The following is a 27,384-nucleotide window of genomic DNA, read 5'->3' as shown; positions in this document are numbered from 1 at the left end:
ACCTCTGACACAAAAATATCCAATAAAATCAAAATTTTTCGTCGTCGAACTTGACTTTCAAGAACACATGTATTTGACACTGGGAATACATAATTGCGATGAATTTTGGGCCGTAAGATATCCAAATCAAGGCTTATAAGGTGAGCGGTTCAGATTAATCGAAGACCGTCCTTCGTTGATTTTATATGGTGTAAATTTCTAATATTTTTCAAAAAGTACTATACGGCCCACACCATAGGATGATCCAAACCGTCGATTTGATGGGTCACACTGTATATAATTTGTGCCTAAAAAATCAGTTCCATAGGATGATGATCCTATCCCTCCAATCTATAGAGTAACTGCATATTATCGTTACCTCTATCGATCGGAGGGTTAGGATAGGACGATCCAAGTGGACGGTTTGAATCATCCTATGGTGTGGGGCCCTCCACTGTTTTTGAGACCGCACGAGCTTGCATGGCCGTCCAGTCCACTATATAATTTCTAATTTTGTATGTGTTGAGACGAGCGGACGCCAAATGGACGAAAAGTATCGCCCACCAGATGGGCCCCACGATCACGTGTAAATCCGAACAAAACCCCTCTCAGAAAAAAACAAAAATAAAATCCGGATTTTGTTCGCGGGTATTTCGGGCAGATTATTTCCTCCTCTTCCTCGCCTACTTAAAAACTGCCCGGATTTTCTTACTTCCCTCCCCCCCTTCCTTCGCAACAACTCCCCGCTCTTCTACTACTCATTCTGATTCTAAAAACAAAAGAATCTCTCTTTTAAATGACATTTCTCCTCCCTTTCAATCCTCCAATTTCTCAATTCCTCACCTGATTTTTCCATGGCGGTACAAAATCGGAGAGTCTGTTTCTCCTTCGCAGCGTACGCGAAAATCGTAATCGATCATCTCAAAAATTGCGAAATTCCCGTTCTCGAAGGCCTTTCCGATTCAGAATTTTCCTCAATCGAGTCCTCTTTCGCATTCCGATTCCCGCCGGACCTTCGCGCAATTCTCCGGGAAGGACTTCCCGTCGGCACCGGATTCCCGAACTGGAGATCGTCCTCTCGTCAACAGCTCCAGATCCTAATAAATCTTCCGATCTCAGGTCTCTGTAACGAGATCTCGAAAGGTAATTTCTGGCACGAATCTTGGGGTCTGAAACCGAATAACTTCACTGAAACCCTAACCCTAGCGAAAAGATTCCTTCAAAATGTTCCGATACTTGTTCCGATTTATAAGCACTGTTACATTCCTTCACTTCCGAACCTCGCCGGAAATCCGGTTATTTTTGTACGGGGAAAAGATTTCCGGTATTCCGGCTTTGATGTGTCAGGATTTTTCCAGACAGAGGAGTTTCGGCCGAAACGCGGAGTTCCGAGGCCGATACGTTACGCGCCGGATGAAAAAAACGGTAAATCGGAGATTTTGTCGCCGGCGTGGGCGGCTAAAGTGGCGAGGAGGATCGAGTTCTGGTCGGAGTTAGTGGACGAGTGTGGCACGTGCGAGGGGAGTGAGAGTCGCACGTGGTGGGAGGTCACGTGCGGTGACACGTGCCGGGATGGATTTTTTGAGGAGATGGTGTGGAAGTTGAGGGAAGGGGGGTGGAAGGAAGAAGAGGTGATGGAGATGATGATGATGGACGGTGGGGATGTGTTGGAGACACGTGTGGCTGTGGGGCCTATGGATAGGCAGGGCATGATTTGGCACGTGCGATTGTTAGGGCTGGCTTTGAGGAACGCGGGTTGGGGTAAAGATGACGTGGATTATGCGCTGGGGTTTCAGGAAATTGGAAAATGAGAAAATTTTAATTTTCGGATTTGTTTATAACATTTTTTTTTTTTGGTAAATAAATTATATCATTGGAGGTTCACTAATGAGAAATGGGACCCATGTGAAATTTTAGAATATTTACTTCATAAGTAAGTGTGGGGCCCATAGGGAATTTTCTATTTTTCATATAACTTCTTTTTTGGAAAATATTTCAATTAATTTTTATTTTTTGGTCAATGTCTCATAAATTGAAGATAAGGCCATATAGTCTTTGGTTGGTGAATTTCAAGGTTCCAAATTTTCCATGTAATATGGTTAGGATCATATCATCTAATGATGGATAGGGCTGGCACTTTCACCCGGGAAAGCGGGGATCCGCCCCGCTTGGGGAGGGGATTCCCCGATTTGAGCAGGGAAGGGGATGGAGTTGTCCCCGCCCCGCCCTCATTAATGCCATTTCTTTCTTGTATTTTTTAAGTATTCTTTTTTTGGGAAAACTCCTAGAAACCCCTTGGGTCGAAACATATCTACAAGATTCCCCCAAAATTTTCATAATTTCCATTAGTACAGTTTTGTCCCTGAAATAGCTTATTATGTTTTCTTTTACCCATAATTCATTGGGCATTGTCCCTCATTATATTAGTACATGACTGATGAGTGATGAGATTTTATTTGGTGTGCGCTCGTATAGTCCATTATTTTTCAAAAAGTAATGTATGGGCTATGCCATAGGATGATCCAAACCGTCCATTTGATAGGCTACAATTTAAAAGTACTTTACAGGCCACACCATAGATATCCAAACCGTCCACTTGTTGGGCCACAACGTAAATAGATTGCGGCCCAAAAATCATTTCCATAGGATGATTGCAACCCTCCGATCTATAGAAGGTACCATAATATGCAATTCCTCTTCAGATAAGAGGGTTGGGATTATCCTATGGACATGATTTTTGCACCACAACCTATTTACGTTGTGGCCCATCAAATGGACAGTTTGGATCATCCTACAATGTGCCCATCAAGTGGAAGGTTTGGATCATCCTATGCCTATGGTAGTATGTTGTGCCCATCAAAAGGACGGTTTGGATCTTCCTATGGTGTGGCACGTACAATACTTTTTGGCAAGTGGGATTGGGAATTAGGGATCTGCTAGGGACTATCGATCAATTAAATGAATCTGAGAGCAACTACCTATGTCCCCAGGTTAATGAAGTGAATAAGACAAAATCTTAGCCTGTGTGGGTTGTGTGGCTACTCTCACATGCAACAGCCAACCCGCAACATGCCTGAAGTAATTGTCCCTCAGAGGGGAAGGAGTAGGGGACCCCAACATCCGGCCCTGCCCCGCCCGTTGCCAGCCCTAATGATGGACCCCACCAAATGAATTGATTGGATAATTTACAAGCTGTTTCCTAAACAGGAAATCCACTTTTACGTTCAATGGTAAAAGACTATTTTTGGGTCCCACCATGGGGCCGGCATCCACCCGAAGTCTAGACTCTAGACTCTTGATCATGTAGAACATTATGAGCAATCCACATGATCTTGGTCCCAACCCAAACGGATCACCTATGTATAAACGGACTACAAAAATCATCGGTTCCGCTTTTCCTTGTCAAATACCTAAACACGGACTGATGGATCAAGGGCTAGCTGCCTGGGATTATCCATCAAGGTGTTCTCAAAGGTGTTAGGCTACAACCATGTTCACCCTTTCATTACAAAATGATTTCAAATTTCTATTTCATCATTAAAAAAAAGGTTTAAAACTCAAGATTTTGAAGCAACTTTTGAAAAACTAGTTTCTTGTTCGAGAAAATCTAGAAAATGAAAATAAATGTGGTGAGAGTGAGACTTAACATTCTTCTATCCCAGGCAAGCAAGAGGTTCTATTTCAACTACAAGTTTCGGCTAACTTCACTGCTCCCCATCTCGTCTTTTTGTATGTACTAGTAATACCCTACGTGCGATGCATGACACGGCAAAAAAAAATGACTATGGTACCCAAAAAAATAGTTAAAAATATGTAGAAACAATAAGCAAAAAAGTATGCATAACCACGTATCAAGTAATGAAAAAAATACAAAAGAAAGAGTTTTCTAATTACTTTTTGTGTTAAAAAAAAAAGATGCACAATACGGCGAAAAAAAAGTATACGATATAAAATTTTCTAATTAATTTTTGTGTAAAATAAAATAAAAATATGCATGACACGGCAAAAAAAAAGTATATGTATGATACAAAAAAAACGTTAGTTAAAAAATATGTAGAAAAAATAAGTAAAAAAGTAGCTAAAAATAAATAAAAAAGGTAATGAGGGGGGTATGATTGAAATTGTGTGGCTTGAATGGGGTAGGATTGAAAATATGTGGGTTGAATGAGTGCCTTTGTTAAAAAGCATAAAGGAGGGGTAAGGATTGAAAATATGTGGGTGAAATGGGTGCCTTTGTTAGAAAAAAGTAAAAAAAAGTGAGGTGTTAATTAGGGGTGGACATGGTTCCGGGTCGAACCGAGGAACCGAACCGAACCGGCACATATGGTTCAGTTCGGTTCGGTTTCATTTCTATATGGTTCGGTTCCGGTTCCGAAATCCGGGAACCGGTGCAAATTCGGTTCGGTTATGGGTTTGGGATTCCGGAACCGAAAACCGAACCGAGAACCGACCCTCACCTTAAGTCCTTAAGTTCCATACCTCCTCATTTGATAAAATCACCCCACGCCCATTTTAATTCACCCCCTTATAAGTTTTAATTCATGCAGGGGATGGAAATATCATTTCCACGAGATTTTATAGGGTGTGGGGTGTGGCCCTAAAATCTAGTATTTTCTAAAAAGTAATGTACGGCCCACTTCATAGGAATATCCAAACCGTTCATTTGTTGGCCCACTTCATAGGAATATCCAAACCGTTCATTTTCTGCTTTTTCATGCCTTAATCAAATGTAAAATGACGACCAAAAACAATAAATATCACCCAGGCTGTTACTAGCCCACTACTATTACTGTTACTATGGTTTGCGCCTTGTCGCATGACACATGTAGATGTTTAGCAGAATGGACATCTACTAAACACTAAACAGGGTTTACAGGGCCATTGGTGAAGGTTGGGTAAACCCAGAACCGAACCGAACCGAACCGATTATATATGGTTCTGGTTCGGTTCCATACATATATGGTTCGGTTCTGGTTCCAATTTCAGGGAACCGATTATATATGGTTCGGTTCTGGGTTTATCCCAAAACCGAACCGAACCGAACCATGTCCACCCCTAGTGTTAATTCCATAGATTTTTCATAAAATTCAAAAAAGCCTGAGCTTTTCCTCCTAGCTTATTAGTAGATGACTATATTTCCACCTCTTTTGTTTATCTTTTCCTCAAATTGAAGTTATTTTTAGGAAAAGACTAACATAAGGGGGTGAAAATAAATATAGGCTATATGGACTACTTGTTTTTATTTTTTATTTTTTATATTTGTTCATGGAAAGTAGCTGTCACTAGTAGGTTTTATTCTGTCCAATATACTACTTAGTTAGATAGTTACGTCATGGATAACGCTTAAGAAACATAATTAATGTTTTTTTTTTGTCCTCAGTAGAACTTAGAAAAGTAGTCTTTGCTGCCTTGCATTTTAGAGTGCTTGAAAAAATAAAAACTATTTTTGGGTTTTTTGAATAGTTTATTCATGCACCCCTCACTCTTAGGAGGGAAAATGACATTTCCACCCACTTCACTAAACCTCGGCACTACATCTGTCAAACAACCTTACTCCAAAAACTTAAGCTATTGGAGAAAGCGTTATTTAATCTTTTATACTTGAACACTCTCCCTCACATGTGCCCCTTCTTTCTTTGGGTTGGCCTACACATAGGACATGTTGCCCCACTTTTGGGTTGACCATCGCATGTGGATCTGTTGACGTTAAGGAGGTTTGAACTCATGACCTTTGCTCTGATACCATGTCAAACAACCTGTTACTCCGAAAGTTTAAGCTATCAGAGAAAGCGTTATTTAATCTTTTATACTTTTACAACATCATTTACTTTACACTTTCTAATTTGCTTTTAGGCCACGTTTGGATACCATCAAGATTTAGATTTGAATTTAGTTGATATTTTGAACTAGATCAGATCCTTATAATTTCCAAATCAGTTACAACAGTGCAAAACATTCCGATTTTCAAATCTTTTCTGCGAGACATTATTTGGAAATCAACGTTTGTGACAACTTCCATCACCATCGCTGCTCCTCGATGTTGCTCCGGCAGCAGCGAGGCCTCCCTCCCTATTAAAACATGATCATGAAGATGATTGATGTGTTTTGTACCCAAAACTCAAATCCAAATCAAAATACAAATGCATGAGGTATCCAAAAGGGCCCTTAGGGATTTGCCAGGGACCATCGCATAAAGGCATTCGTGGCTAGTTGTTGCATATGAGAGCAGCCACATACGCTCGCTTCTCAGCAGATTTTGTCTTATTCATTTAATTCATTTAATTCATTAGACGTGACCGGCTGCTCTCTCATGCAAGAGCCAGCCCTCGAAGTACCTTCTGCGACAGTCCCTAGCAAATCCCTTGCTTTTGAAGGCTGTTATGATTCTCAAAATGCTATATTGAAACAGGAGAGGCTCAAATATCATCTGTTTTAGGAATAATAACAGAGAAAAGTGAATAATAGACAGATGTTCCCGCTGTGATGAGCAATGCTTCGATAAGGCACGAGCTCGGTGTAATACAACAAGGCACGCCCTATAATTTCTCGGTCACACTGAGGATATGTATATGCAATCGAGAGACCGTTGATCTTGTAGGGCACAATGACAAGATCCAACCATTGATCTATAAGCCTTTGTTTAGAATTCTGCTAATAAAAGCTAAACCGATTTTGGTACTCTCTTCTTAGTCATAGTCCACAAAGATCGTAAGTGCCGTTGTTTTTATTTTACTTCTGTCATTGCCGACGCACAACCGACATTGACTCTCCACCGTCAATTCAATCACTTTCCCACTTCAGTTTGAGATATTGTTTATTTGATGGCGGAAGGTGAACCGCCTCGCTTTCATCTTGCTGACATGCATGCAAAATTTCTTGCAAATTGGGTTGTTGATGCCGTTATTAATTTACAATGAAGGAATATTATATGGGCTAGCAGCGATGGCACTCGTTAAGGTGCATTGGAAATGATATTGTACACACGGTTTGATAAAAACGTGTGAGAGCGCGTAGAGAATTCAAGAGAGAGGCTGAAGTCGTTCTTATGGTTGTATTTATTAGAAAATTTAACAAGGATATTTTTTGGGCGATGATATTTTCACCCCTATGGTACGCATGCGCCCCCCTTTTAACGTGATGTGACGTCAGAAAGCGTTAAAGTTGCCCACTGTTCACGTTATAAGGGGGGCGAATGCGTACTGAGGGGGTGAAAATATCATCTCCCTACTTTTTTATTTTGTTTATCCTATCCTCATTCAACAGTGTGACATGTGCAAATTTGTATGACATTGAAGTCAACTGCAGCTACCAGCATTGAGGCATAACTTAGGCAGGGTTTCCTGAAATATAATGTTTATCTTAATTGACAATAGCGTAGGAAACAAATTAGTGGGCATCAAAGCAATGGGAATGTAATGTCCTTTCAATGTCATAGATATGCAATATGATGTGTGAAATTGGAGAAAACCAAGGTCTGGTTAGATAAAGAGGAATGAAATTTTGGCACGTATAATATATCACAATATTTTTCAAATATCTAGACAAACATATCAGAAGGAGAAACTTAAATAAAGCATACTGATCTGGTAAGATGGAGAAGCTCAAAAACAAATCTGAAAAATCAGTTTTGCGTCCGAATAATCAGTTTAATAGGAGCATAATATTTCGCCATATGATAATGCCATGCTGTCATGTTGGGGTTCCAAGCAAAAGCAAAGAACCCGCATCGGGAAAATTAAAGGATGTGGATGGGCTCATATGGGTTTAAAGGGGTGAGTTCTACCTGAGTCCCAACAAGTGGTATCGGAGCTGGGGTGTGGTAACCCCGGTGTGCCTCCAAGGGTGAAAAAAATCCCACGCTTCGTTTGGTTGCAAAAAAGCTCGGCAGCCATCGGAATTTGGTTTGGATGTGGCATGCTATTCCACGTTTGGTTGCTAAAATGCGTTGGACTCCCATTGATTCCCTTGGATTTCTCTCATGTAATGATTGCATGTCTCTTTCTTGTCCCCTGATGCCAAAAGCAAAGAATTATGCTTGAACTTTCTAGGGAATGATGCTCTCTCTCTTCCTCTCTCTCCATATATTGGTAATGACACCCCCTACTTTTTCTCCTACTCTCCCATTATTTGTGGCGCAACTAAACACTACTACACAATTTTTAGAGGTAATTCTAGGCAAATCAAAATTCTTGTCTCTTCCCTTTGACTTCCTATTCCACTACTCTCTGAGCCAGTCCAAGCAACCAAACATAGCACCGGGAAGATCTCGATAAACTTGGTGTGTACCCTTGAGGATGGAGAAAATCCCTCGGGGAAGATCTCGTAGTTCCCACACGTTGCTCCTGCGTGGAAGAGTGAGATTGTCCACGTTGCTTCCGCGTGGAGGAGGGATTTGCCGAGGTTCCACATCGGAAAATTTAAAGGATGTCGGTCATGTGGATGGGCTTATAAGGGTTTGGGCACCCTCTCCTTAACGGCTAGCTTTTAAGGGTGAGTTCTACCCGGGACCCAACATGTCACATGCAATTTTGGTGGGCCCACTATCTCGACCTAAACCCATGAATATGGCCAACTAGTTTACTAGACCTGGCAAACGCGACCCGTGCCCGCGGGTCAACCCAACCCACCCTCAAATTTGCGGCCGTGGGTCGGGGTTTTAGTGACCTGCCAAAACCAACCCGCAAAAACACGGGTCGGGTCGTGTCAACCTGCGGGCACCCGCAATTTTTTGGATTTTTTTAACATTTTTTATTTTAAAATAGAAAATGAGATCAAGGGCTAAGAGAATCTCACTTTTTGAGCTGGAATAGTGCACTTGTGTTTGGCAATCAGCCCTCCTAACAACATCTCACTTTTTGAGGACTCCCAACTTCCAGCAGCTCATGAGCATTACTAATTTACAATGCATGAATACTCTCTCTATTTTTCAAAATGGATGATTGGAAGGTACATCCCACACCATAGGATGATCCAAACCGTGCATTTGATGGCCCATAATGTAAATAGGTTGTGCCCAAAAAATCATTAGCATAGGATGATTATAACCCTCCGATCTATAGAGGGACTGACAATATGGAAACTTCTATAGATCGAACGGTTGAGATCGTCCTATGGCAATGATTTTTAGGGCACGATCTATTTACGTTGTGGCCCATCAAATGGACGGTTTGGATCATCCTATGGTGTAGGCTGTACCGTCCATTTTGAAAATTAGGGGGTGAATTTATCACCACCCAATAAAAACTCTGTTTTGGAAAAACATGCGGGTAACCCGACCCACCCGCACTGGATACGGGTCACCTGGTTGCTGACCCGTAGGAATGCGGGTCATTTTGACCCGCAACCCGCGGGTCAACCCGACCCGACCCACCCGTTTGCCAGGTCTATATTTTACACCTCATGCTCTCTAATGGGGTGGGTCCATAATATCCACCCAAACCCATACAATAGTGTGGAGTCCACCATTTTACACCTCATGTTATTGGTTGGATGGGGCCACCTTGATTTTTTATGTGGTGGGGCCCACCTTATACACTTCATATTTTGATGGCGTGGGGCCGACCATTTAACACCCATGGCCATAATGGGCTCTTAATACTAGTATTTTGTCTTGTCCACTTGACTTGATTGGGACAGTCTAGTTTTGGCACCATTTTAAAAGGTACAAATCATTGGATTAGGATCTGTGGCAACAAATACTAGCATGCTCGAGTAAATCAAACCCTAATTTGGGTGCTTAAGCATTCTTTGGGCCCGTAAAGTCCATGGAGGGGGTAGGATTTTGGATGCAATTAATCCCTTGGTAAATCCATGTAAAGCCAAGTGCTATATTATGCTTGGATGCAAGTTAATCAGGAGAGGGAGGGGGAGAGGGGGAGTTAGAGAAAGAAAGGAGGGGGCGATTACCTAAGAAATTCTTTTTTGAGTTATTTCATATGGAAATTCTAGTGATGCCATGCCATCGGACATGCGATTATTACTGTCATTTCCTAGAACCTTTTTTTTTTGGAGGATTACAGGGGCTCTATTCACTTCTTTTCCCCGGAAAGGAAAGGATTTCGTTTTCCTTTCCTTTCCAGGTGACATGGTAGAAGGAAAAGGAATCCAGGGAAACTGTCAAGAAAAATGTTTCGTTTTCTTTGGAAAGCCTCTTTCCGATATATTTAATTGAAAATCAAATCTCGAGTAACAGGGAAAAAGTCAATTTCCACGTTATTTTCAACTTTTAAATAAGAAATTCCACATCTGATAATATTTTTCCTACAAAAGAAGTGAACACAGAAATTCTATCTTGTCAGGGAAAAAAGAGGCTGTTTTCCTGGAAAACAGCACAAGGGAAAAGAAGTGAACAGAGCCGTAGAGTCTTCTTGCAATTGGCATCCAAACAGAGTCTGATCAAACCCTAGATATATAAATGGCCAAAATTGTTAGGGCATAAATTTTTGATCAACGGCTGAGATCATCCATTGGGTGTGAGATCAGACATTCTCATTCATCTATCAGGATGATCTACAAGATCCATGGTGATATGGTCTCATAATGGGCCCACACATCAAACAAGGACAGTGGCAACTTGCGCGAAGAATAATAGCAATCTCGAAGAAGAAGACACAAAACCCTTCATCAAAACCCCTCGCTAGCTTAGAGATAGCCAAAAAAACACCCGAGCCTGGTTCCCACAAAACCCCTTTTACAGGATGTCTCTAATTCTCCGTTCTTCCCCTTTCGTGACCCATAGCTTCAAACCCTTCTCGGCACTCTCCTTTCCCTTATTCCAACGGTTATTGAAATTCAAATCGAGACTGCCCAAAAGAAGATTTTCCACCTTCTCTGCTTCTGTCTCTTCTTCTTCTTCGATAAAAACCCTAGCTTTGGATTCTAAAAATGTATATCCCGACGATAATTCTCTGACTTGGGTTAGCAGAACTGCTTATTGCGGGAATTTGACCGTTAATGACGTTGGAAAACGAGTCAGGCTTTGTGGGTGGGTTGCACTCCATAGGATTCATGGTGGTGTTACTTTTCTTAATCTTAGGGATTACACTGGAACTGTTCAAGTAAGGTTTTTTTATTCCCTTGTGATTCTTCTTGATACGTTTTTTTAATTCTGAATTTCTTTTTGTGCTGTTTGTAATTTGATGTGGGGTGTTTGTTGTTTTCTCATATGGTATTGTTCAGTTGGGTTTTTAGATGGGTTTTTGTTGCATCTTTTGGGTAGTGTTTTTTCTATCTCTCTCTTGCATTATCTTTAGGCTACCGATATCGGCACAACTGGGTTTTTATAATTGCACCAACTTATCGTGTATTTTATTATTTAGGGAAAAATACAGATACACCCCCTCAACTTTCTGACATTTTTAAGTAGACCCCTCCATTGATGGTCAGTTAGTTTTACGTGACGGAATGACTAAAACTAACCATGGTCACTGGTTTTAAGCCATTTGCATAGGATTAGGGCTACGCCATTTTCCACCGCCGCTGTTGCCTCCACCATAGACAACGAAAACCCACTCCATGGCTACATCAAACCCAACATTTCAAGAAAAAAACACAGGTAAAGACAAAAAAGCCTAAAATATTAGGGTTTTTGTGCAAAGCATGATAATGATGTGAATGAAGACAAATAAAACCCCGAAATTGAGGGTTTGTGTTGATAAATAAACGAGGGTTTGAATCAAACCCTAATTTTCAGTTTTCACGTATGAAAACCCTAATTTTTAGTTGGAGAAGGTGAGGGCATTATAGTCATTTCCTCCTCTCCGCCCACTCCGTCACGTTAAAGAAACCCACGGATAGTTGCGGGGGTGTCTTGGGTAACTTCGAAACCACGGGGTTAGAAGTGGAATTTGGCCATAGTTGAGGGGGGTGTATCTGTATTTTTCCCTATTATTTAAACAGTTGTCAAAGGTGATTACAATTCCCAAAAGCTTTCATAAGCTAATTGAAATTGAAAAGAGAAGCTGAGTTTGTGCAATTAGTAAAACATGGTAGTGCAAATATAAGTAGCCTAGCTTTATTCTCTTTTCTATTGCTTAGTTGGGATTTTACTCATGAATGTTATCTTTTAGAATTTTTTTATGTGGGGATCTTTTTGATGTGTATTTTGCTGCTCCATGGGGCTGCTTGAGTGGACTTTTTTTTACTTCTTTTTAAGTGTTATTTTTTGATGGGTTGTGAGCATTCACCTCTGTATCAATAAATCCTTCAAAGAGGATTAGTCTCCTATGTGCAAAACCACATAGAGTTCTAGGATTTTGTTATTGCCTATCTTCCAAAAGAGAACTACAACAAAGAAAATAACGAGGCTCCTAGCATGCTTACAATCAAGCATAAGCTACAGTCATACCACTAACAAAGTATATCCTTATTCAAACAACACAATCATAAATAAATTAGGCTTCTAAAGGAAATAAAAGACCACAAGAGTGCACAACTCTATCGAGGCTGTTGCATACCTCCCTACTTCAGATATGCTTTAGATATGCCTTGTCCTCAGGTCTGGAAAGAAGGGAACCACTCCATCAGCTTGTAGAGAATTTCCCAGGCAAAATGGCCCACAAGTACTTCAATAACAACGCGGTTATGTTGCTTGACCATCCGACAATTCAAAATATTTTCAGGTATAGGTTGAACATGCCCCTCCTCTGTTAACTGCGGTAATGTCTGTAGGGACTGCACACGAGTCCTAAACTTCTTTTAATAGGAAACATGAAAACATTATGAATCTTGGAACCAGATGGCTGGAACTGATATGCATTTGGTCCTATCCGTCTCACAATCTGAAATGGGCCATAGTATTTAGGAGATAACTTCAAATTGGTACACAACTAAAAACTGCCAATAGGACTGCATGCGTAAATAGACCCAATCACCAACATTGAACTCTCTTTCAGATCGATGTTTGTTAGGTAAATGTTTCATTCGAACTTATGCGGCTAAGAGATTATCCTTTAGATTCCGAAGAACCTTGTTACGATCAAGCAAGTCTCCTTCAACTTGTTCCACATTGGTGTCACTCTTGGTGTAAGATCACAAGAGGAGGCTGACCGTAGCAAGCTTAAAAGGTGGTGATTTGTATTTTTTTTTTGATGACATAGGGTATTCCCCCCCCTCCTTCGATTTTTGAGCGGAACTATTCCCTACGGATGCGGGCAATCACCCGTAAACTACGCACATCGGGTAAGCCCAGGGGGTTTTAATTCGCGTCCATGGGGAGCATACCCATGACTTTCAGCCAAAGAGCCACACCCGTACGGGTTAAAAGGTCATGATTCTACTGTAGCATGGAAACTGGTGTTATACCTCCACGACAAGATTTAACCCAATGCCTCGAAGTGGAGCTAGTAAAACAACACAAATAGGTCTCCACGCAACGATTAACGATCTCAGTCTGCCCATCAGACTGGGGATGATAAGCTGAGCTCATGCATAGTTTGATGCCTTGCAATCGAAAATATTCTTGCCAAGAGCAATGCTTTGAATTTCAGCTGAAATTTCAGATTTCCCCCAAGGCCGGCACGAAATTAATCTGAAATCATTTTTTCACAAGATTTAGGTGGAATAAATTGCACCGAAATTTCCTTTTTTACATAAAAATATCCACCTAAATTTAATGATTTCCACCTAAATTTACGAAATTTCCATCAAAATTGCCAAACTTTTATACATTTCAGTGAAAATTTAAATAAAAGCCGAAATTTTTGCTTAGGTTCTACATGATTTTGCCCGAAATTTCCACTGTAACCGAAATATTTAGGTTTCGGTGGTGGTCGAAACTGACACCAAAACCGACATTTAAATCCTTGGCCAAAAGTTGCTAAGAAACACTTGATCATGATCGCCCATGATTGATTTTAGCATGCCATGTAACTTAGTGATCTCTTGGATGTATACCTGGGTCATTGTCATCGCTGTGTAAGGATTATAAGTAGTCATAAAATGCTATTAAAAAAAAAGAAATAGTCATAAAATGTGCATACTTATATAAATTGTCAACTACTATCATGGTGGTTGTCTTTCCATGAGAATTGGGAAGCCCATTGATGAAGTCCATGGACACTTCTAACCACACTTGATTAGGAATAGAGAGGGGCTGTAGGAGGCTTGGTGGGTAGATATTTTCTGCCTTGCTCCGTTGATAGACATCATACTCTGCCACTTACCGACAGACTTGCTTCTTCATTCCTCGACGATAAAAAAAGTTAGCTAAGCATTTGTATGTTCACAATGCTCTTGAGCGGCCAACTTCTGGAGTTTCGTAGAATTCATAGAGAAGCTTCTCCACTATAGCTGTTGTGTGGTCTTGTGGAAGGCACTACCAAACGCCCATGATAACGCTGGTGGCGTCCATCCCAAGTAAGACTCGGAACATTGTTGAGGTCGTGCTGTAATTTGATGATGATTTTCAGAGTGTCAGTGCATTGCATCTTTGATATAGCTCATCAATCGATGTAGAATAAGTGATAGAAATGGTCGCCACAAAACCACCCTCATAATGTCGAGAAAGGCCATCTGCTGCTTAGATGTTGCACCCGTTATGATAGATAATTTAATAGTTGTAACCTACTAATTTGGCTAACCACTTTTGTTGTTCAGGAGAGCCAATGCATTGTTCTTATAAATATTTCAAGCTTCTACTATCCATTTTGATCTTAAAATGCCTCTCCATAAGGTAATGACGTCATTTGGAGACCGCATACATTTGTAAGTTGAAAGACAAACGTGCTTGTTGAACAACGTCTTAGAACAATAGGCAATCAGTTGTTTGTTCTGCATGAGAACCCCACCAATTCCAAAACCTAATGCATCACATTCAACAACGATCTGTTGTGAGAAATCTGGTAAGGTGAGCACTGTTGTTGTAGACATTGCCATTTTTAAGGAATGGAATGAAGCCTCAGCACGTTCATTCAAATGAAAATTATCTTTCCATAATAGGGTAGTCAAGGGGCACTAATATGGTAAGGGCTAAGAACCTACGTAGAGCCTTAAGATTCTTAGGTAGTGGTCACTCCACTATCGCTCGAATCTTCTCCGGATCAGCTTCTACCCCCTTGGAAATTAAGTGACCCAGATCCTCTACTTGTGATTGACCGAAAGCACATTTTGTTTTTTTAACAAACAAGTTATTTTTGCGAAGATGGCTTAACACATTACGCAAGTGTTCCTTGTGTTGCTCCCATGCTTAGAGCTATACACAAGAATGTCATAAAAAAATACCAACACAAACTTGTCTAAAAAGGGCCGCAATACTTCATTCACAAGCCCTTGAAATGTCGAGGGGCATTAGGACACCTGAACGGCATTGCAAGAAACTCGTAATGGCCTTAATGTGCGTGGACCACTTAGGTACACCCGGTTCATAAACACGGATTTGATGATACCACGAGCGTAAATCAAGCTTAGAAAAACACAAGAATCATGTAACTCATCTAAAAGTTCATCAATGACAGGAATGGGAAACTTACTTTGACCGTGAAATCGGCCGGAATGGGAAACATATCTTTGACAGTGAAATCAGCAGGAATGGGGAATTTATCTTTTAATGTCATGTAGTGCAACAGAATCTGTGTACGTCCGCCATGTCCCATCTTTTTGCACACCAATATCACCGAAGAGGAATATGGGCTTGTGCTTGGGTGCATGATTCCGTCATCTAGCATTTCGTTGACAAGTGTCTCTGTTAAGTCTTTTTGCACATGTGGGTACTAGTATGAGTGAGTGTTTGCTGGAACAACGCCTGGTTTAAGTGATATCCGATGGTCATAGGATCGATGGGGCGGGGGTGCCTTTGGCTCATAGAAATGAGCAAGCAGATCAGAGAGACTGTTTGGGATAGGTTGTAACCAATACACCTAAAGCATTAGGATTGATGGAACATGTTAGAAGCCCATTAAACATGTTTAGTCCCATACCTAGGCAGGCCTCCACTTAGGACTAACATTCCACCACTGTTCCACATCCGACGTCCTCAGCGGCCCACTCTGTGGTGGCTTTCACTCTGGCCTTTGTTCCAGTTAGCCTTTTCCAAAGGTCATCCCTTTCGTGGTGGTCCACTCTATGGTAACTTTCACTCCAATGCCTTTACGCAAGCTTTTTTACCAGGTAGCCCTTTCCGGTCAGTCCTCTCCGTAGGTCGCCCCTTATGTGACTCGAGCATGTGATATGATTGCTGCTCTGATACCAAATGTTTGGTACCTAATCAATACACCAAAAGAACAGGGACTGATGGAACACTTTAGATTATTCCCTGTAAACCTGTTCCATACCAGGCTGGGTCCCACTTAGTCCCATACATAGGCAAGCCCCCACTTAGGACCGTAACATGGACATTTTTTTCCGATTAGTGTAGCTGTGTACATGCGAGAATTTCCCCTTTTTCATCTTTAACTACTATTGGCATGCTTGTGTGGGATTTTTCAGTCGTTTGGGGTTGGTTGGGTGGAATTTTTGCGGTTTCTTCTGAGTCTTTCTGCTGTGTATTTTTCTTTTCTTTTGATTCTTATCTATTAGATTTCTTCATGTAAAATTGCTGCCGGTTTGATTAAGGAACAGTGCTTATTTCCTATCGGAGCGATGCTTATTTCATATCAGTTGTTATATTTCAGATTACCACACTTCCTGATCAGTTCCCCGACGCCCACCATGCTGTGAATAAGCTGAGACTTGAATATGTTGTTGCCGTGGAGGGTCTTATTCGATCACGTCCGAGTGAATCAGTAAATCGGAAGATGAAAACGGGCATGATCGAGGTATGTGTTTCTGTCCAAAATAGGTATGTCTTACTGAAATGACTTTTTCATTGCTTTATTCAGTTATTGAGTTAGTTGATCTCACCTTTTGGAACAGCTTTTCATTGGTGTGTTGATCTCTGTTGAGTAATTTTCACGTATATATTTACATATGTCTGTGTACAACGATGAATATACATGTAAATAAGCTAGGGTTAGTTAAATCTTTTTCCTTATTCGTGTCCCTCGAAATCATTCTACATTCACCATTTCACATCAAAAAGAAATTTCTTGCATGTTGTTATGCCACCCCCTATTCTCGTGATTTTCCTTCAACCAGGTAATATCTGCACTCATTATAAATTTTTTGTACCATAAACAAAGAATTTTTTTCTGAAGCGTGACTTTTCATTGGAATGAAACCATGCCTGATCATTCAATTGCATGAGAGTCAAAGCAATCAGAGTTTTTTTCCCATTCCTGCCACTAGAGGGTCCATTGGAATTCGTTTTCCACACTAAAAATAAAGAGAAATAAAAAGGGGAAGGGAAGAAGGTGATGCTCTGCATAAATGTTGTGTTGGAGATAGTCTCTAGCCCTGAATTATGGATCTACTTATGGTTTCTGGTTTTAATGTGCGAGTCCTTTGGGAGTTTTCACTTTTCACAAAGTTTGTGTGAAATTTACAAAAGACTTTCATAGTTCCTATCTGTAGCATATGCGTTAGCAACATAGCATTTGTTTGTGGACAAAGTGATGAATAAATGGAATTGCATTTGTACAAATCACTTTGAAGATTATAATTACATGGGATTGGTGAGTAAAAAAACATCAAGTGAAAAGTCTATTAATAAATACTAACAGTTGTGAATGTAATTCAACCTTCTATGCTTTGGATGTAAGAGTTGCAAGATTGATTTCATCAGTTTAGAAAAAAGAAACTTGCGTCTTATTTTGGAATTTTTAAGGGCACATAAAATTTTGTTTTGAAACTGTGTAACAACATGATCTGGTAAAAAAAAAGTGTAACAACATCTAAGAAGTGACATGTTTACGGTTCTAGCAGTCCCGGACGGATTACCTCTTGGAAGGGCATGTATGATTGCTAGAATTCTTGTACACACTAGAACTTTTAGCTGCTATTTTATGGTTTTGAATATTGAGAAAAGTTCTAAAGTTTTCATTTTCAATTATCAAGCAAGTAATCCTGGAAAGCTTCAAATAGGGGTGAAAAGCCATGTTTTGAAGACATTCTGTTGCACGGTCAGAAATTTATAAGTGGTCTTTTTTTAATAGTAATACATATTTTGCCTGGTCAATCATCGTTTTGTCAAGTGTAATGTTTGGAATATTTACCACTTAAAATTCTGAATATGCTCTCAGAGCGTATGTTACTGTCACCATGACAGGTTGCCGCAGAACACGTACTTGTATTGAATTCCGTGAGAGCTTCATTGCCTTTTCTGGTTACTACTGCAGATGAAGCAAAAGAGACGGTAACAGAGGAGATCCGATTGAGGTACTCGTTTGTTTCAATGAATAATGCATTTTGACACTATTGCCTTGAAATCCGTCTAAAGATTTCACGTTAAATTTTCTGCTATCTCTTAGTCTATTGTGAGCACGATATTTGTTCAAAAATTTTTTCCCCCTCAATTTGCACGTCAAACTTATAATGACAGTTGCTAAATGTAATACGCCCTTTCGGTGTAGTGGAAATATGGTGAAAAATGCAGAATGATATTGCCATGTTCATTTACTTGTTTTGCAGATAATCTCAACTCATGTACTTAAAAACAAACTCAATTAATTTCTATTCAAATATTTATTGAGTGAGATGGGTCTTCTATGACTGTGCATCTATTCTCTTCTCTTCACTCAATCTTGTGTCACCATGGTACTTCAAATCTCCAGATTATCTAACTCTTTATGACCTTGATGAATTTGTTTCCTCCGAACCATAGTTTTAAAACTCCCCCACGTCATCATGGACTCCTCCCAGTTGTCTCCCTTTTCCCTTGTCCGCGTTCAGTGTTTTGCCCTACAGAGTCAATAGAAACTCCTTTAGCTCTCCCGAGTTATGACCGTGTCATCCGAGTATTCGGCTGTGTCGCGCCGAGTCGACCGGGATTTTCTTCAACCACATTTTGACCCGCATCTGTGTTTTGAAACACTGGTCCGACCAATGATGAAGATATCATATGATGAATTTTCTGCCATATTGATTGGGTAATCAAATCATACCTCACCAATCAAAACAAGGCCAGATAATAGCTCAAGTCATTGATTCTTGCTGTTGAAATCTATAGAATGGGTTGTGCTGGTGGTTGTTAGGGTTAACTTGTAATGGGAGTTTCAACATGAACTGTTTGAATCTTGATCTCATCTTACTTTGAGATTCCAAATCCGTTTGATTCATGAAATATCTCTCTCATTAGACATATTCCAGACACGAAGATGCCTACAAATTGATGACAACTCAACATCATTGGACAAGTCACAAATCTGTGTTCCTTTTTTGCACAGTTGCTTCAATCAGTAAAATTTCACCCAATATGCTTTTAAGAAATCAGGGGAAGTTCATAAGAGAAATGAAAATTTTTTTTTGATAAATCACAATCTTCCAAATGATGTTAACGCATGTGGACTGATGATATCTGGCCATACAACTATTTATTATTTATTTTAGGGACTTGCTAGGGACCATCACAGAAGGCATTTTGTGGACCGGCTGTTGCGTGAGAGTGCAACCACCTCAGACGAAGTAAATGAATAAGACAAAATCTGTTGAAAAGTGAGCCTATGTGGGTGCTCTCTCATGCAACAGCCGGCCCGCGAAATGCCTTCTGTGATGGTCCCTAGCAAATCACTTTATTTTATTTAGTCTTTGAGCAGCTAAAGATTTTATTAAAAACTGAAGTGGCATTAAACAACAATGGAGGGGAGAGATGTCCCCTCCATAAAAGAAAAAACCAGAAAACAAAAAAAGTACAGAACAAATAGAAAAGAAGAAGAAAAATGAAGGAGCAGCCCCTTAAGAGGGCACAACTATAGATACATGCAAGTCTACCATCTGATGGGCTCCATTGGCACAGTATGAGAAGCGTGGAGTGGAGATCGAATGTGGCAGCCCTTCAAACTCAATTTTATCAGTATTATTCCAGAATCAGTACTACCAAACTGGGTATTAAGGCAGAGTTATTGAGCTGACAGTTTTGATGAATCCCAAATATGAAGTGTTGAAAGTGAAACAGTTCGCACTTTAATTCATTAACTTTACAAACTCAGGTTTTGAAGCACAATTTATTGAATCACTTAAGCACCGACCCTGTAGGAATTCAACACTCTTGGAATCATCCAGGTAAATCATAAGCAGGATCTGTGAACTAGTCTCTTGATGTAAATCTCATCCAATCTGATAGGTCCTCAGTCACAGTCATGAAGAGAAAGCAAATGGCAAAATTACTGACTCCTCTTCCTCACTTTAAACTCAAACAATAAGCATGCAGCATCACTTCAGTTAGATAATTTGACTAGAACACAAATCTAAGTGCAGAAAACGTCATTCACATGCAAGACTATTGAATGGCATATTCCATATGACCAAGCTAATGCATTTAAACACCATGATCTCTGTCCTTTGCTAAACTAAACATTTCCAAGGCTTCCTTTCCTGATAGAAGATATGTTAGGAATGGAATGTTCGAGCAACTTCGAGAGGAAAAACGCCATTTCCACTGCTTGTGTCAAAGGCACAGTTCATAACAGAACAGATAGGCAACTTGCAAAAGCTCCCCATTGACGATTTTCTTCAAGATGTTTGAATTGAAACTTATGTTGGCTGATCAAGGTGATGACCGGCTGGAAACTGAAATGAAACTTCTCGCAAACATACAAGGGATGCTTCACCAACAAGAAGAAAGCTTGAAGAACCAAGCTCAATTCCTCTCGTTGTTGGGAAGAAATTACTAGGGGGAAATTTCCCTCCAAAATTCCAAGTTTGGTAGATCTAAACCTAGCTACTAAAAGAAATTCAAATTTCAATTTCAAATCAAGTGCTTACAAAAAGAGAGGGAACATGGTCTTTTATATCCATCCCAAATACAAGAAATGACCATCCTACCCTTACTAATTGACAAATGACTAAAAAGGCAAGAACGATAACAAAATAACCAAACTACTCCTAGCTACCCAACATGACCAAAACGGACATGGAAAAACACCAAAATGACTAAGCTACCCTAGCCTTACGACATTAATAGTTAGAAAAAGTCAAAAACTAAGGCAAACCTAGTCTAATGAGCAAACAATGGTCAGCGTAGAGATTCCTAGGGGGTGCTCCCGCATCATCCATCTTCACAAATCATGAAAGAGGTTTAATTTGGTGGTGGGGCCCATCATTAATTATAAAATGTCTTTTTATTTTAGTCATAAGGGTTTAATTGAGTCGCTTTTGTCACTTAAGTCCGCTTCTTTGAGTCTTTTCGTTCTTAGGTCACTTACGTGAGTTTTTGAAATAAGATAGGGCCCCAATGCCACAACTTCTTTAAGCGAGGGAGAGTTAAGTCATACAGTTAGACAAGGGGTTTCTTATTTTTGTGGGTTTTGAAATGGGAGCCTTCATGAGGTTAGGGTTGTACCCAAGACTAGAGGGCCCACAATTCTTAAAGTTAAGTTGTAGGAAAGGTCTAGGAGTGGGGAGAATTCTCTTTAATGATTTTAAGCCTTATGGGTACGACATGTTAGGATGAGATTATGAATAAAGACACCTTGCCTTTTGAGGAAGCCTTGGATGTGTTATCCATCAATCCTGGTATGATGCCTATCAACCCTAGAGGTGTGATGCCCTAGGTAGGCCATTGGTGTGATGCCCTTGGTTATTTATTCATCTCTTCCTATATCCAAGTTCTGCATCGATTTTGGTATCAAAGCTACAAGAATTTGTTTTTTTCCCTATTGGTCCTGCAACATTTTTGGTATCCGAGCGAGGTTCGGATGTCTACTCAAAGCAGTTTGATCTCTAGGGAAGATCTACTGTTGATACAAGAGATGAAGTTAAGATTTTCTCATATGAAAGTAGGCTTCTCATGTACTGTAAGCTCTGCAAACAAAACAAATCTAAGCCTATGGATCGTAAGAAAGAGTGAGACTTGCTACAAATATTCCTTGACCAGGTGCCTTATAATTGTATTTTGATTGGTATGACATGACCAATGAACGAAGATTAAGACTTGCTAAGATGAAGTTGGTTGACCTTGCTAAGGTATGGTGGAGAAACATCGAATAAATAAAAATAAAATAAAAATCAAAGGATAGGACTCCCACCGATCACTCTTTTGAAGGATATGGACTAGGTAAAGAAAGCAAATATTTGTCGGGAGTACCAACAGAAGAGCGAATGTTGACATTAAGGAGGATAATGATATATGGAATCAGGTTAACTGAGGTTCAAAGGTATGAATAATATTTGGGATTTGGTTAGTGGTTGAGAATCCCAGTGAGAAACTTTCGAAGAACAAGGACTGTCCACAACAAGGATGGAGGATAAGGGCATCAGAATAAATCAATAAACCACCACCTAATACCACTCATGAGGCTACCAATGCAGGAAAAGCTCACAACAAAGTCCGTTGGAACCTGTTGAATGCAAGGAAAGAGAAGATGCGAGTCTGAGGTTACAAAAAGCTTTGTGAATGTATCTTGTAAATAAAGCTTACAAAAATTTAGGAGACTGTGTGCATCTTTTTTGTCTAGCATTCTTCCCAGAGTGTTGGGAAGTGGTGAAGACGATTTAATTGCTCTTTCAAGGCCTTTTATGGAAATATTGAGCAAAAGATGAAAGCCATCATATGATGATGCTGTGAAGTGGTCTCCGGGCAAAGATCAAATTCCAGCAAATCAAAGTTGATGGGCTCGGACCTCTGATGAAGAAATAGATGTGCATTTTTGCTTAGTTGTTCAGTAGATCAGATGCGTTTGAGATACTTAGGCCTTCCTTTATGTGTAGGGAGACCAAAGATAAGATTGTGAGATGTGGTTGTTGAGAAAGTAGAAAGACGACTGTCGACTTGGAAGAGAAACTTCATTTCCTTTAGAGGTAGGATTACCTTGATCAAGGTGGCTTTAACCATCATTTCGGTTTATTACTTCTGTATTTTAGTGCCTGTCAATATTTATTTAGTACATTGGCAACTTCAAAGGAATTTTTTTTGGGGGGATACTGAAGAAAAAGAAGTTCTATCTTGTTAAGTGGGAGGATGTGTGCAAGCCTCAATATGCGGGTGGCTTAGATTTCCCCAATCTTAGAGCCATGAACAAAGAACTTCTTGGAAAGTGACTCTGGATATATGGAGAGGACCTGAATCAACTGTGGAATCAAATAATTAAACACAACTATGGGAAAAGTCCAGGTGATTGGAGATTTGAATATAAGTGCAGGCAAAGTGGGGTGACAGTGTAGAGAGATATCTTGAAGCAGATGGCTAACTTCTCAAGAAGAATCATATGCTGACTGTATAGGGGGGAGGGAATAGAGTTAGTTCTGGAAGGATAGCTGGTGTACAGAGAGGCCTCTCATGGATTTGCTTCCTGATCTCTATGCAGTGGTTGTGGATAAAGAAGCTAGAGTTCAAGAATTCTTTGCTCTAGTAAGAAATGGGGTGACTTGGAAAGTAAGGTTTCAACGGAATTTCTTTGACATGGAGTTAGATAGGGTTGCTTTGCTCTTGGATTGGTTGCAGGCCACTTCCATCAAGAAGGTTGGTAGTGATAGCAGGGTCTGGATCCGAAACTCCATTGAGGAGTTTAATGTGAAGTCTTTTTACTATCATTTCCTTCCAGTTGCGTCGTTTGCTTCAGTTAGTAGAGTGTGGAGAATTGCAGCTCCACCTAGATTGTGCTTTTGGTTGGATGGTTGCTTTGGATACGATCACGATAATCGATCATCTCCGTAATCGAAAGGTGTTTTTAGTGGATCACTGCGCCTTATGTTTAGTGCGGTACAGAACTACTAGAGAGGTTTAGGCTGGTTCGGTATGACATGGGTTTTTCCAGTCAACGACCTTTTTGAGAGATGGATCGTTACTTCTTGGCCTAAAAAACGAAAGATTCTTTGGAAATTGATTTTTCTTGCCACAATGTGGGCAATTAGGAGATAAAGAAACAACTGGCTCTTCAAGAGTGTCTCTAAAGGATCTCATTCCATCTATGCAAAGGCGATATATTTGACTTGCTTTAGGGACATCTCTAGCTATGTCATTTTTGGAGGGAGGTCTGTATGAGTACGAGAGGATCGACGTTCCTGCTCCTCAGTGGACTGGACCAGACCCGGGCAAGTTGACACCTAACTTTGATGGATTGAGTTTAGGTAATCTGGTCCCAACTGGAGTTGGAGGGATTATAGTTATCAGAAACTTTCTCTTTTGAGTTTCTCTCTCTCTCTCTCTCTCTTTGTTTTTTTTACCTTGTCGGCTGCTTTGTTGTTTCCTTTTCTTTTTGATAATAAAATTTGCCATTAAAAAAAAGAGCATTATGTTACTACAGTTCTACTTCATTACATTGTATTTCTTTATTGACTTTACTGTTCAGACATGTGCGACAATGCATTTCACTAGGTGTTCGATGTGATTAAACCATTACGGATGGCTTTCTTGGTTACATGACGGTTTCTAAGTACGTATTTGTGCTTATTCTAGCATTTCCAAAAGTTTCATCTTAAAATTTTATCATTTCCATATGTTTTTTAAAGGATTAAAAAGTTCATCATTTGCATATGTCTACATACATTTTCGTGATTTTGCAAGATTTCCACTGAAACCGAAGTGTTTCTGTTTCTGCGCTGATTGAAATTGAAACCGAAGCCGAAATTTAAAACCTTGGTATAGGGGGCACATGTTTGGACAATCAGTGCACCACTGATTGATGGGTACACTGAATGGTCCATAATTGAAAAATTTTGGTGGCTAGACAATGGTATCTGTCCAACCACCGCATCGAATATGAAGTGTTGTCCACTTCCATTTCAACTGCCCAATTGTATTGACATCTGATGTGGGGTCACCAAGTCATTCCTCTATTACCGATCACTTTGAAATCCAATAACGTGTCTCTTCTTCTGTTTCAGATGGAAAGTTTATGAATCCGAAAAGACAGATTCTCTATGGATTTATTCCTTAAAATGCCCTTATGAATTAAAAATGACCACACACTCTAAAATAAAAGCATAATCTGTGCACACGGCTCACTTTTGGCCCTACTCCCATCCACATGGCACATGTTTGTAAAAGAACAACCAAGGCGCTACTACAGATGGTTCATAACATGAATATCTTGTTGATTGGATGATGCTAGTCGTGGTTCCAGTAATGTTGAATGTGAACTGTTTTCTGCTTCTATTACAACCCATGTATTGGAGATCAAAGTGAGGCTCACTAGATGGACGATTGGCCCACCTATGTTATATGATGGAGGGTACATCACACATCATTTGTGCCTTTTGCTAATATGACAAAGAAACAATGCATCTCTTCATTTAATGATTATCTCTTTGATAATGCTTGCTAACTTATTGGGTTTTATCATTGGTACAGATACGTCTATAAAATTTATCTTACTATTAATCCTTGATGCATATATGTCTCTATAAAGTATATTTTACTACTATATATTTTTACTGATGTGGCATGCTGGATTTATAGCGGCTGTCATGTTAGACACTTCTTGTCTGTTTTAGACACCCAAACACGTCCTTTACCATGTCAAGAGATTTTAATTTAATAATCCTAGCTTTGTTTTCCATGTACACACAGCCGGTTATGTATTGTATCTCATGTTTTTCTAATGATCTCTACAGTTTTTAATGAATTAGTCCCAATCTGTGCTTGCTGTCCAATTGTTGTAGCTCAACTAGTCGTAATGCTTTCATTTTATTTTGGGTAAAACATGCTTTTGTTGGGTTTCATTCGTCTTGAACTCATCTCTTCTCAGATGTGGGCACATCGGATTTTTAGCGGTTGTCATGTTAGACACCTGTTGTCTGTGTCAAACACATGTCCTTGACCATGTCAAGAGGTTTACTTTTACAATCACTTCTTTGCTTCCCATTTACCTGTTACCATTTTATCTTTGATTTTTGTGTCTCGGATTGTTTTATTTATCTCTTCTTAATTTGATGAATTAGTTCCAATTTGTGTTTGTTATCTGATTGTTGTTTCTCAATTAATTGTAATGTTTTCAATATATTTTAGAGAAGATGTGCTTTTGTTGGGTTTCATTTGTCTGTCTTTTTTTTTCAAATATTCTTGGCCATCTTTCTAAACCTTTATTGTTCACATGTTGTTCATTGTCACTTTCTTATGTGGTGAACTTTCTTTATTTGATTAAAATGCACCACTTATGATAATAGATATCGATACCTTGATTTACGCCGACAACAGATGAGGTCCAACTTAAAGTTGCGCTGTGAAGTCGTCAAGCTCATACGGCGGTACCTAGAGGATGTACATGGTTTTGAGGAGGTATTATTTGATTAACTTCACTTTTTGCATGTTGCAGATGTGCTTTATTCTTCTGTGTTCTCATCCATTTTTTCTTTCTGAAACTTGTACTTGATTAATGCTTCACATATGAATGTCAATATTTTTTTCTCTTGACTCATGTTTCTCATGGTTCTAAGGTAGATTGAGACTCCAATGCTAGCTAGATCCACACCTGAAGGTGCTCGGGATTATCTTGTACCCTCACGAGTTCAGGTACTTGACTTCCTGCCATTTCCTTCTCCTATTATGCTCTTGAAAATTAATTAAACTTGTATTTCTGATTTAAAAATACATAATTTATTTGGTTGTTGTGGAAGGGTTTGTTGAATAGATGAACAGTTAATACCCAATGATGATATTTGTTTTGGGTATTTTCATACCATTCGTAGAGGGACTGATTTGCAACTAAAAAGCCTTTTAGCTGACTGCATCGTAGAACCCTATTATGGAAGAATCTATTATTGCTAAAATGATGTATGCCTAGTCATATACCCAAAATTTTTGAATTCCTAGAAACAAGGAGAAAGTCATTTTATCTTAGACAATCATTCTCCCTTTTATCTTATACAATCATTGTCCCTTCCCCTATCTTCTCTTTCTCATGCCCATTGTTTTAAATTTCCACCAAAACTGAAACTAATCGATCGAAATATTTCTGTTTTCATCCCCACCGAAAGGCATACCAAAACCAAAATACATACCGAAACCAAAATTTAAGTGTATTAGTGGAATACTGTATCAATGTGTTACGTAAGTATATTTATATGAATGACATGTAAAATGTTTTGTATTATTGATAAATGTAGGGATTTGCTAGGGACCATCGCAGAAGGCATTTCGCGGGCCGGCTGTTGCATGAGAGAGCGGCCACCTCGGGTGAATTAAATGAATAAGAAAAATTCTGTTGAAAAATGAGCCTATGTGGCTGCTCTCTCATGCAACAGCTGGCCCGCGAAATGCCTTCTGCGATGGTCCCTAGCAAATCCCATAAATACTTATATGAATTACATGTGGAATGTGGCATGTACTGAATTATCATACGTACGCGACAATGCATGTAACTATGTGTTTGATGTTTTAAACCACTATGGACAACTATCTTACTCATGTGATGGTTTCTAAGTGTGTATTTGTGCTTA

The 27,384-nt window shown here is 39.7% G+C and overlaps 2 protein-coding genes across 4 annotated transcripts in view; both read left to right on the top strand.

The window, feature by feature from the left end:
* The first annotated feature begins 639 nt into the window (after positions 1 to 639).
* LOC143875784 (uncharacterized) lies at positions 640 to 1,863 on the top strand. Its single transcript, XM_077377386.1, has one exon. It carries the CDS (start codon positions 834 to 836, stop codon positions 1,788 to 1,790), a length of 957 nt encoding a protein of 318 aa, XP_077233501.1. The 5' UTR covers positions 640 to 833; the 3' UTR covers positions 1,791 to 1,863.
* An 8,710-nt stretch (positions 1,864 to 10,573) lies between these two features.
* LOC143876172 (tRNA synthetase class II (D, K and N) family protein) overlaps positions 10,574 to 27,384 on the top strand; it is a 53,605-nt gene continuing 36,794 nt past the window's right edge. For 2 of the 3 annotated variants that reach the window (XR_013250319.1, XM_077377859.1), the window contains exons 1-5: positions 10,575 to 11,036; positions 16,587 to 16,730; positions 18,119 to 18,228; positions 26,113 to 26,224; positions 26,387 to 26,458. Coding sequence is in view for 2 of the 3 variants with exons in the window: in XM_077377859.1 (XP_077233974.1) it covers positions 10,677 to 11,036; positions 16,587 to 16,730; positions 18,119 to 18,228; positions 26,113 to 26,224; positions 26,387 to 26,458 (798 nt within the window). In the remaining variant the exon portion in view is untranslated. Of the gene's footprint in view, positions 11,037 to 16,586; positions 16,731 to 18,118; positions 18,229 to 26,112; positions 26,225 to 26,386; positions 26,459 to 27,384 lie in introns of all 3 variants that reach the window. The other variant, XM_077377861.1, reaches the window with a different exon arrangement.

Source organism: Tasmannia lanceolata, unplaced genomic scaffold (genome assembly GCF_043159265.1).
Source record: "Tasmannia lanceolata isolate RefF3 unplaced genomic scaffold, GAP_Taslan_0.1 ptg000004l, whole genome shotgun sequence".
Taxonomy (NCBI): Eukaryota; Viridiplantae; Streptophyta; class Magnoliopsida; order Canellales; family Winteraceae; genus Tasmannia; species Tasmannia lanceolata.
Note: the sequence above shows the minus strand (reverse complement) of the source record. Positions and strands in the feature narration are given on the sequence as shown.

Bases quoted from the DNA above. Each gene is read 5' to 3' on its own strand.
- LOC143875784 (XM_077377386.1), top strand. From the start codon at position 834: ATGGCGGTACAAAATCGGAGAGTCTGTTTCTCCTTCGCAGCGTACGCG.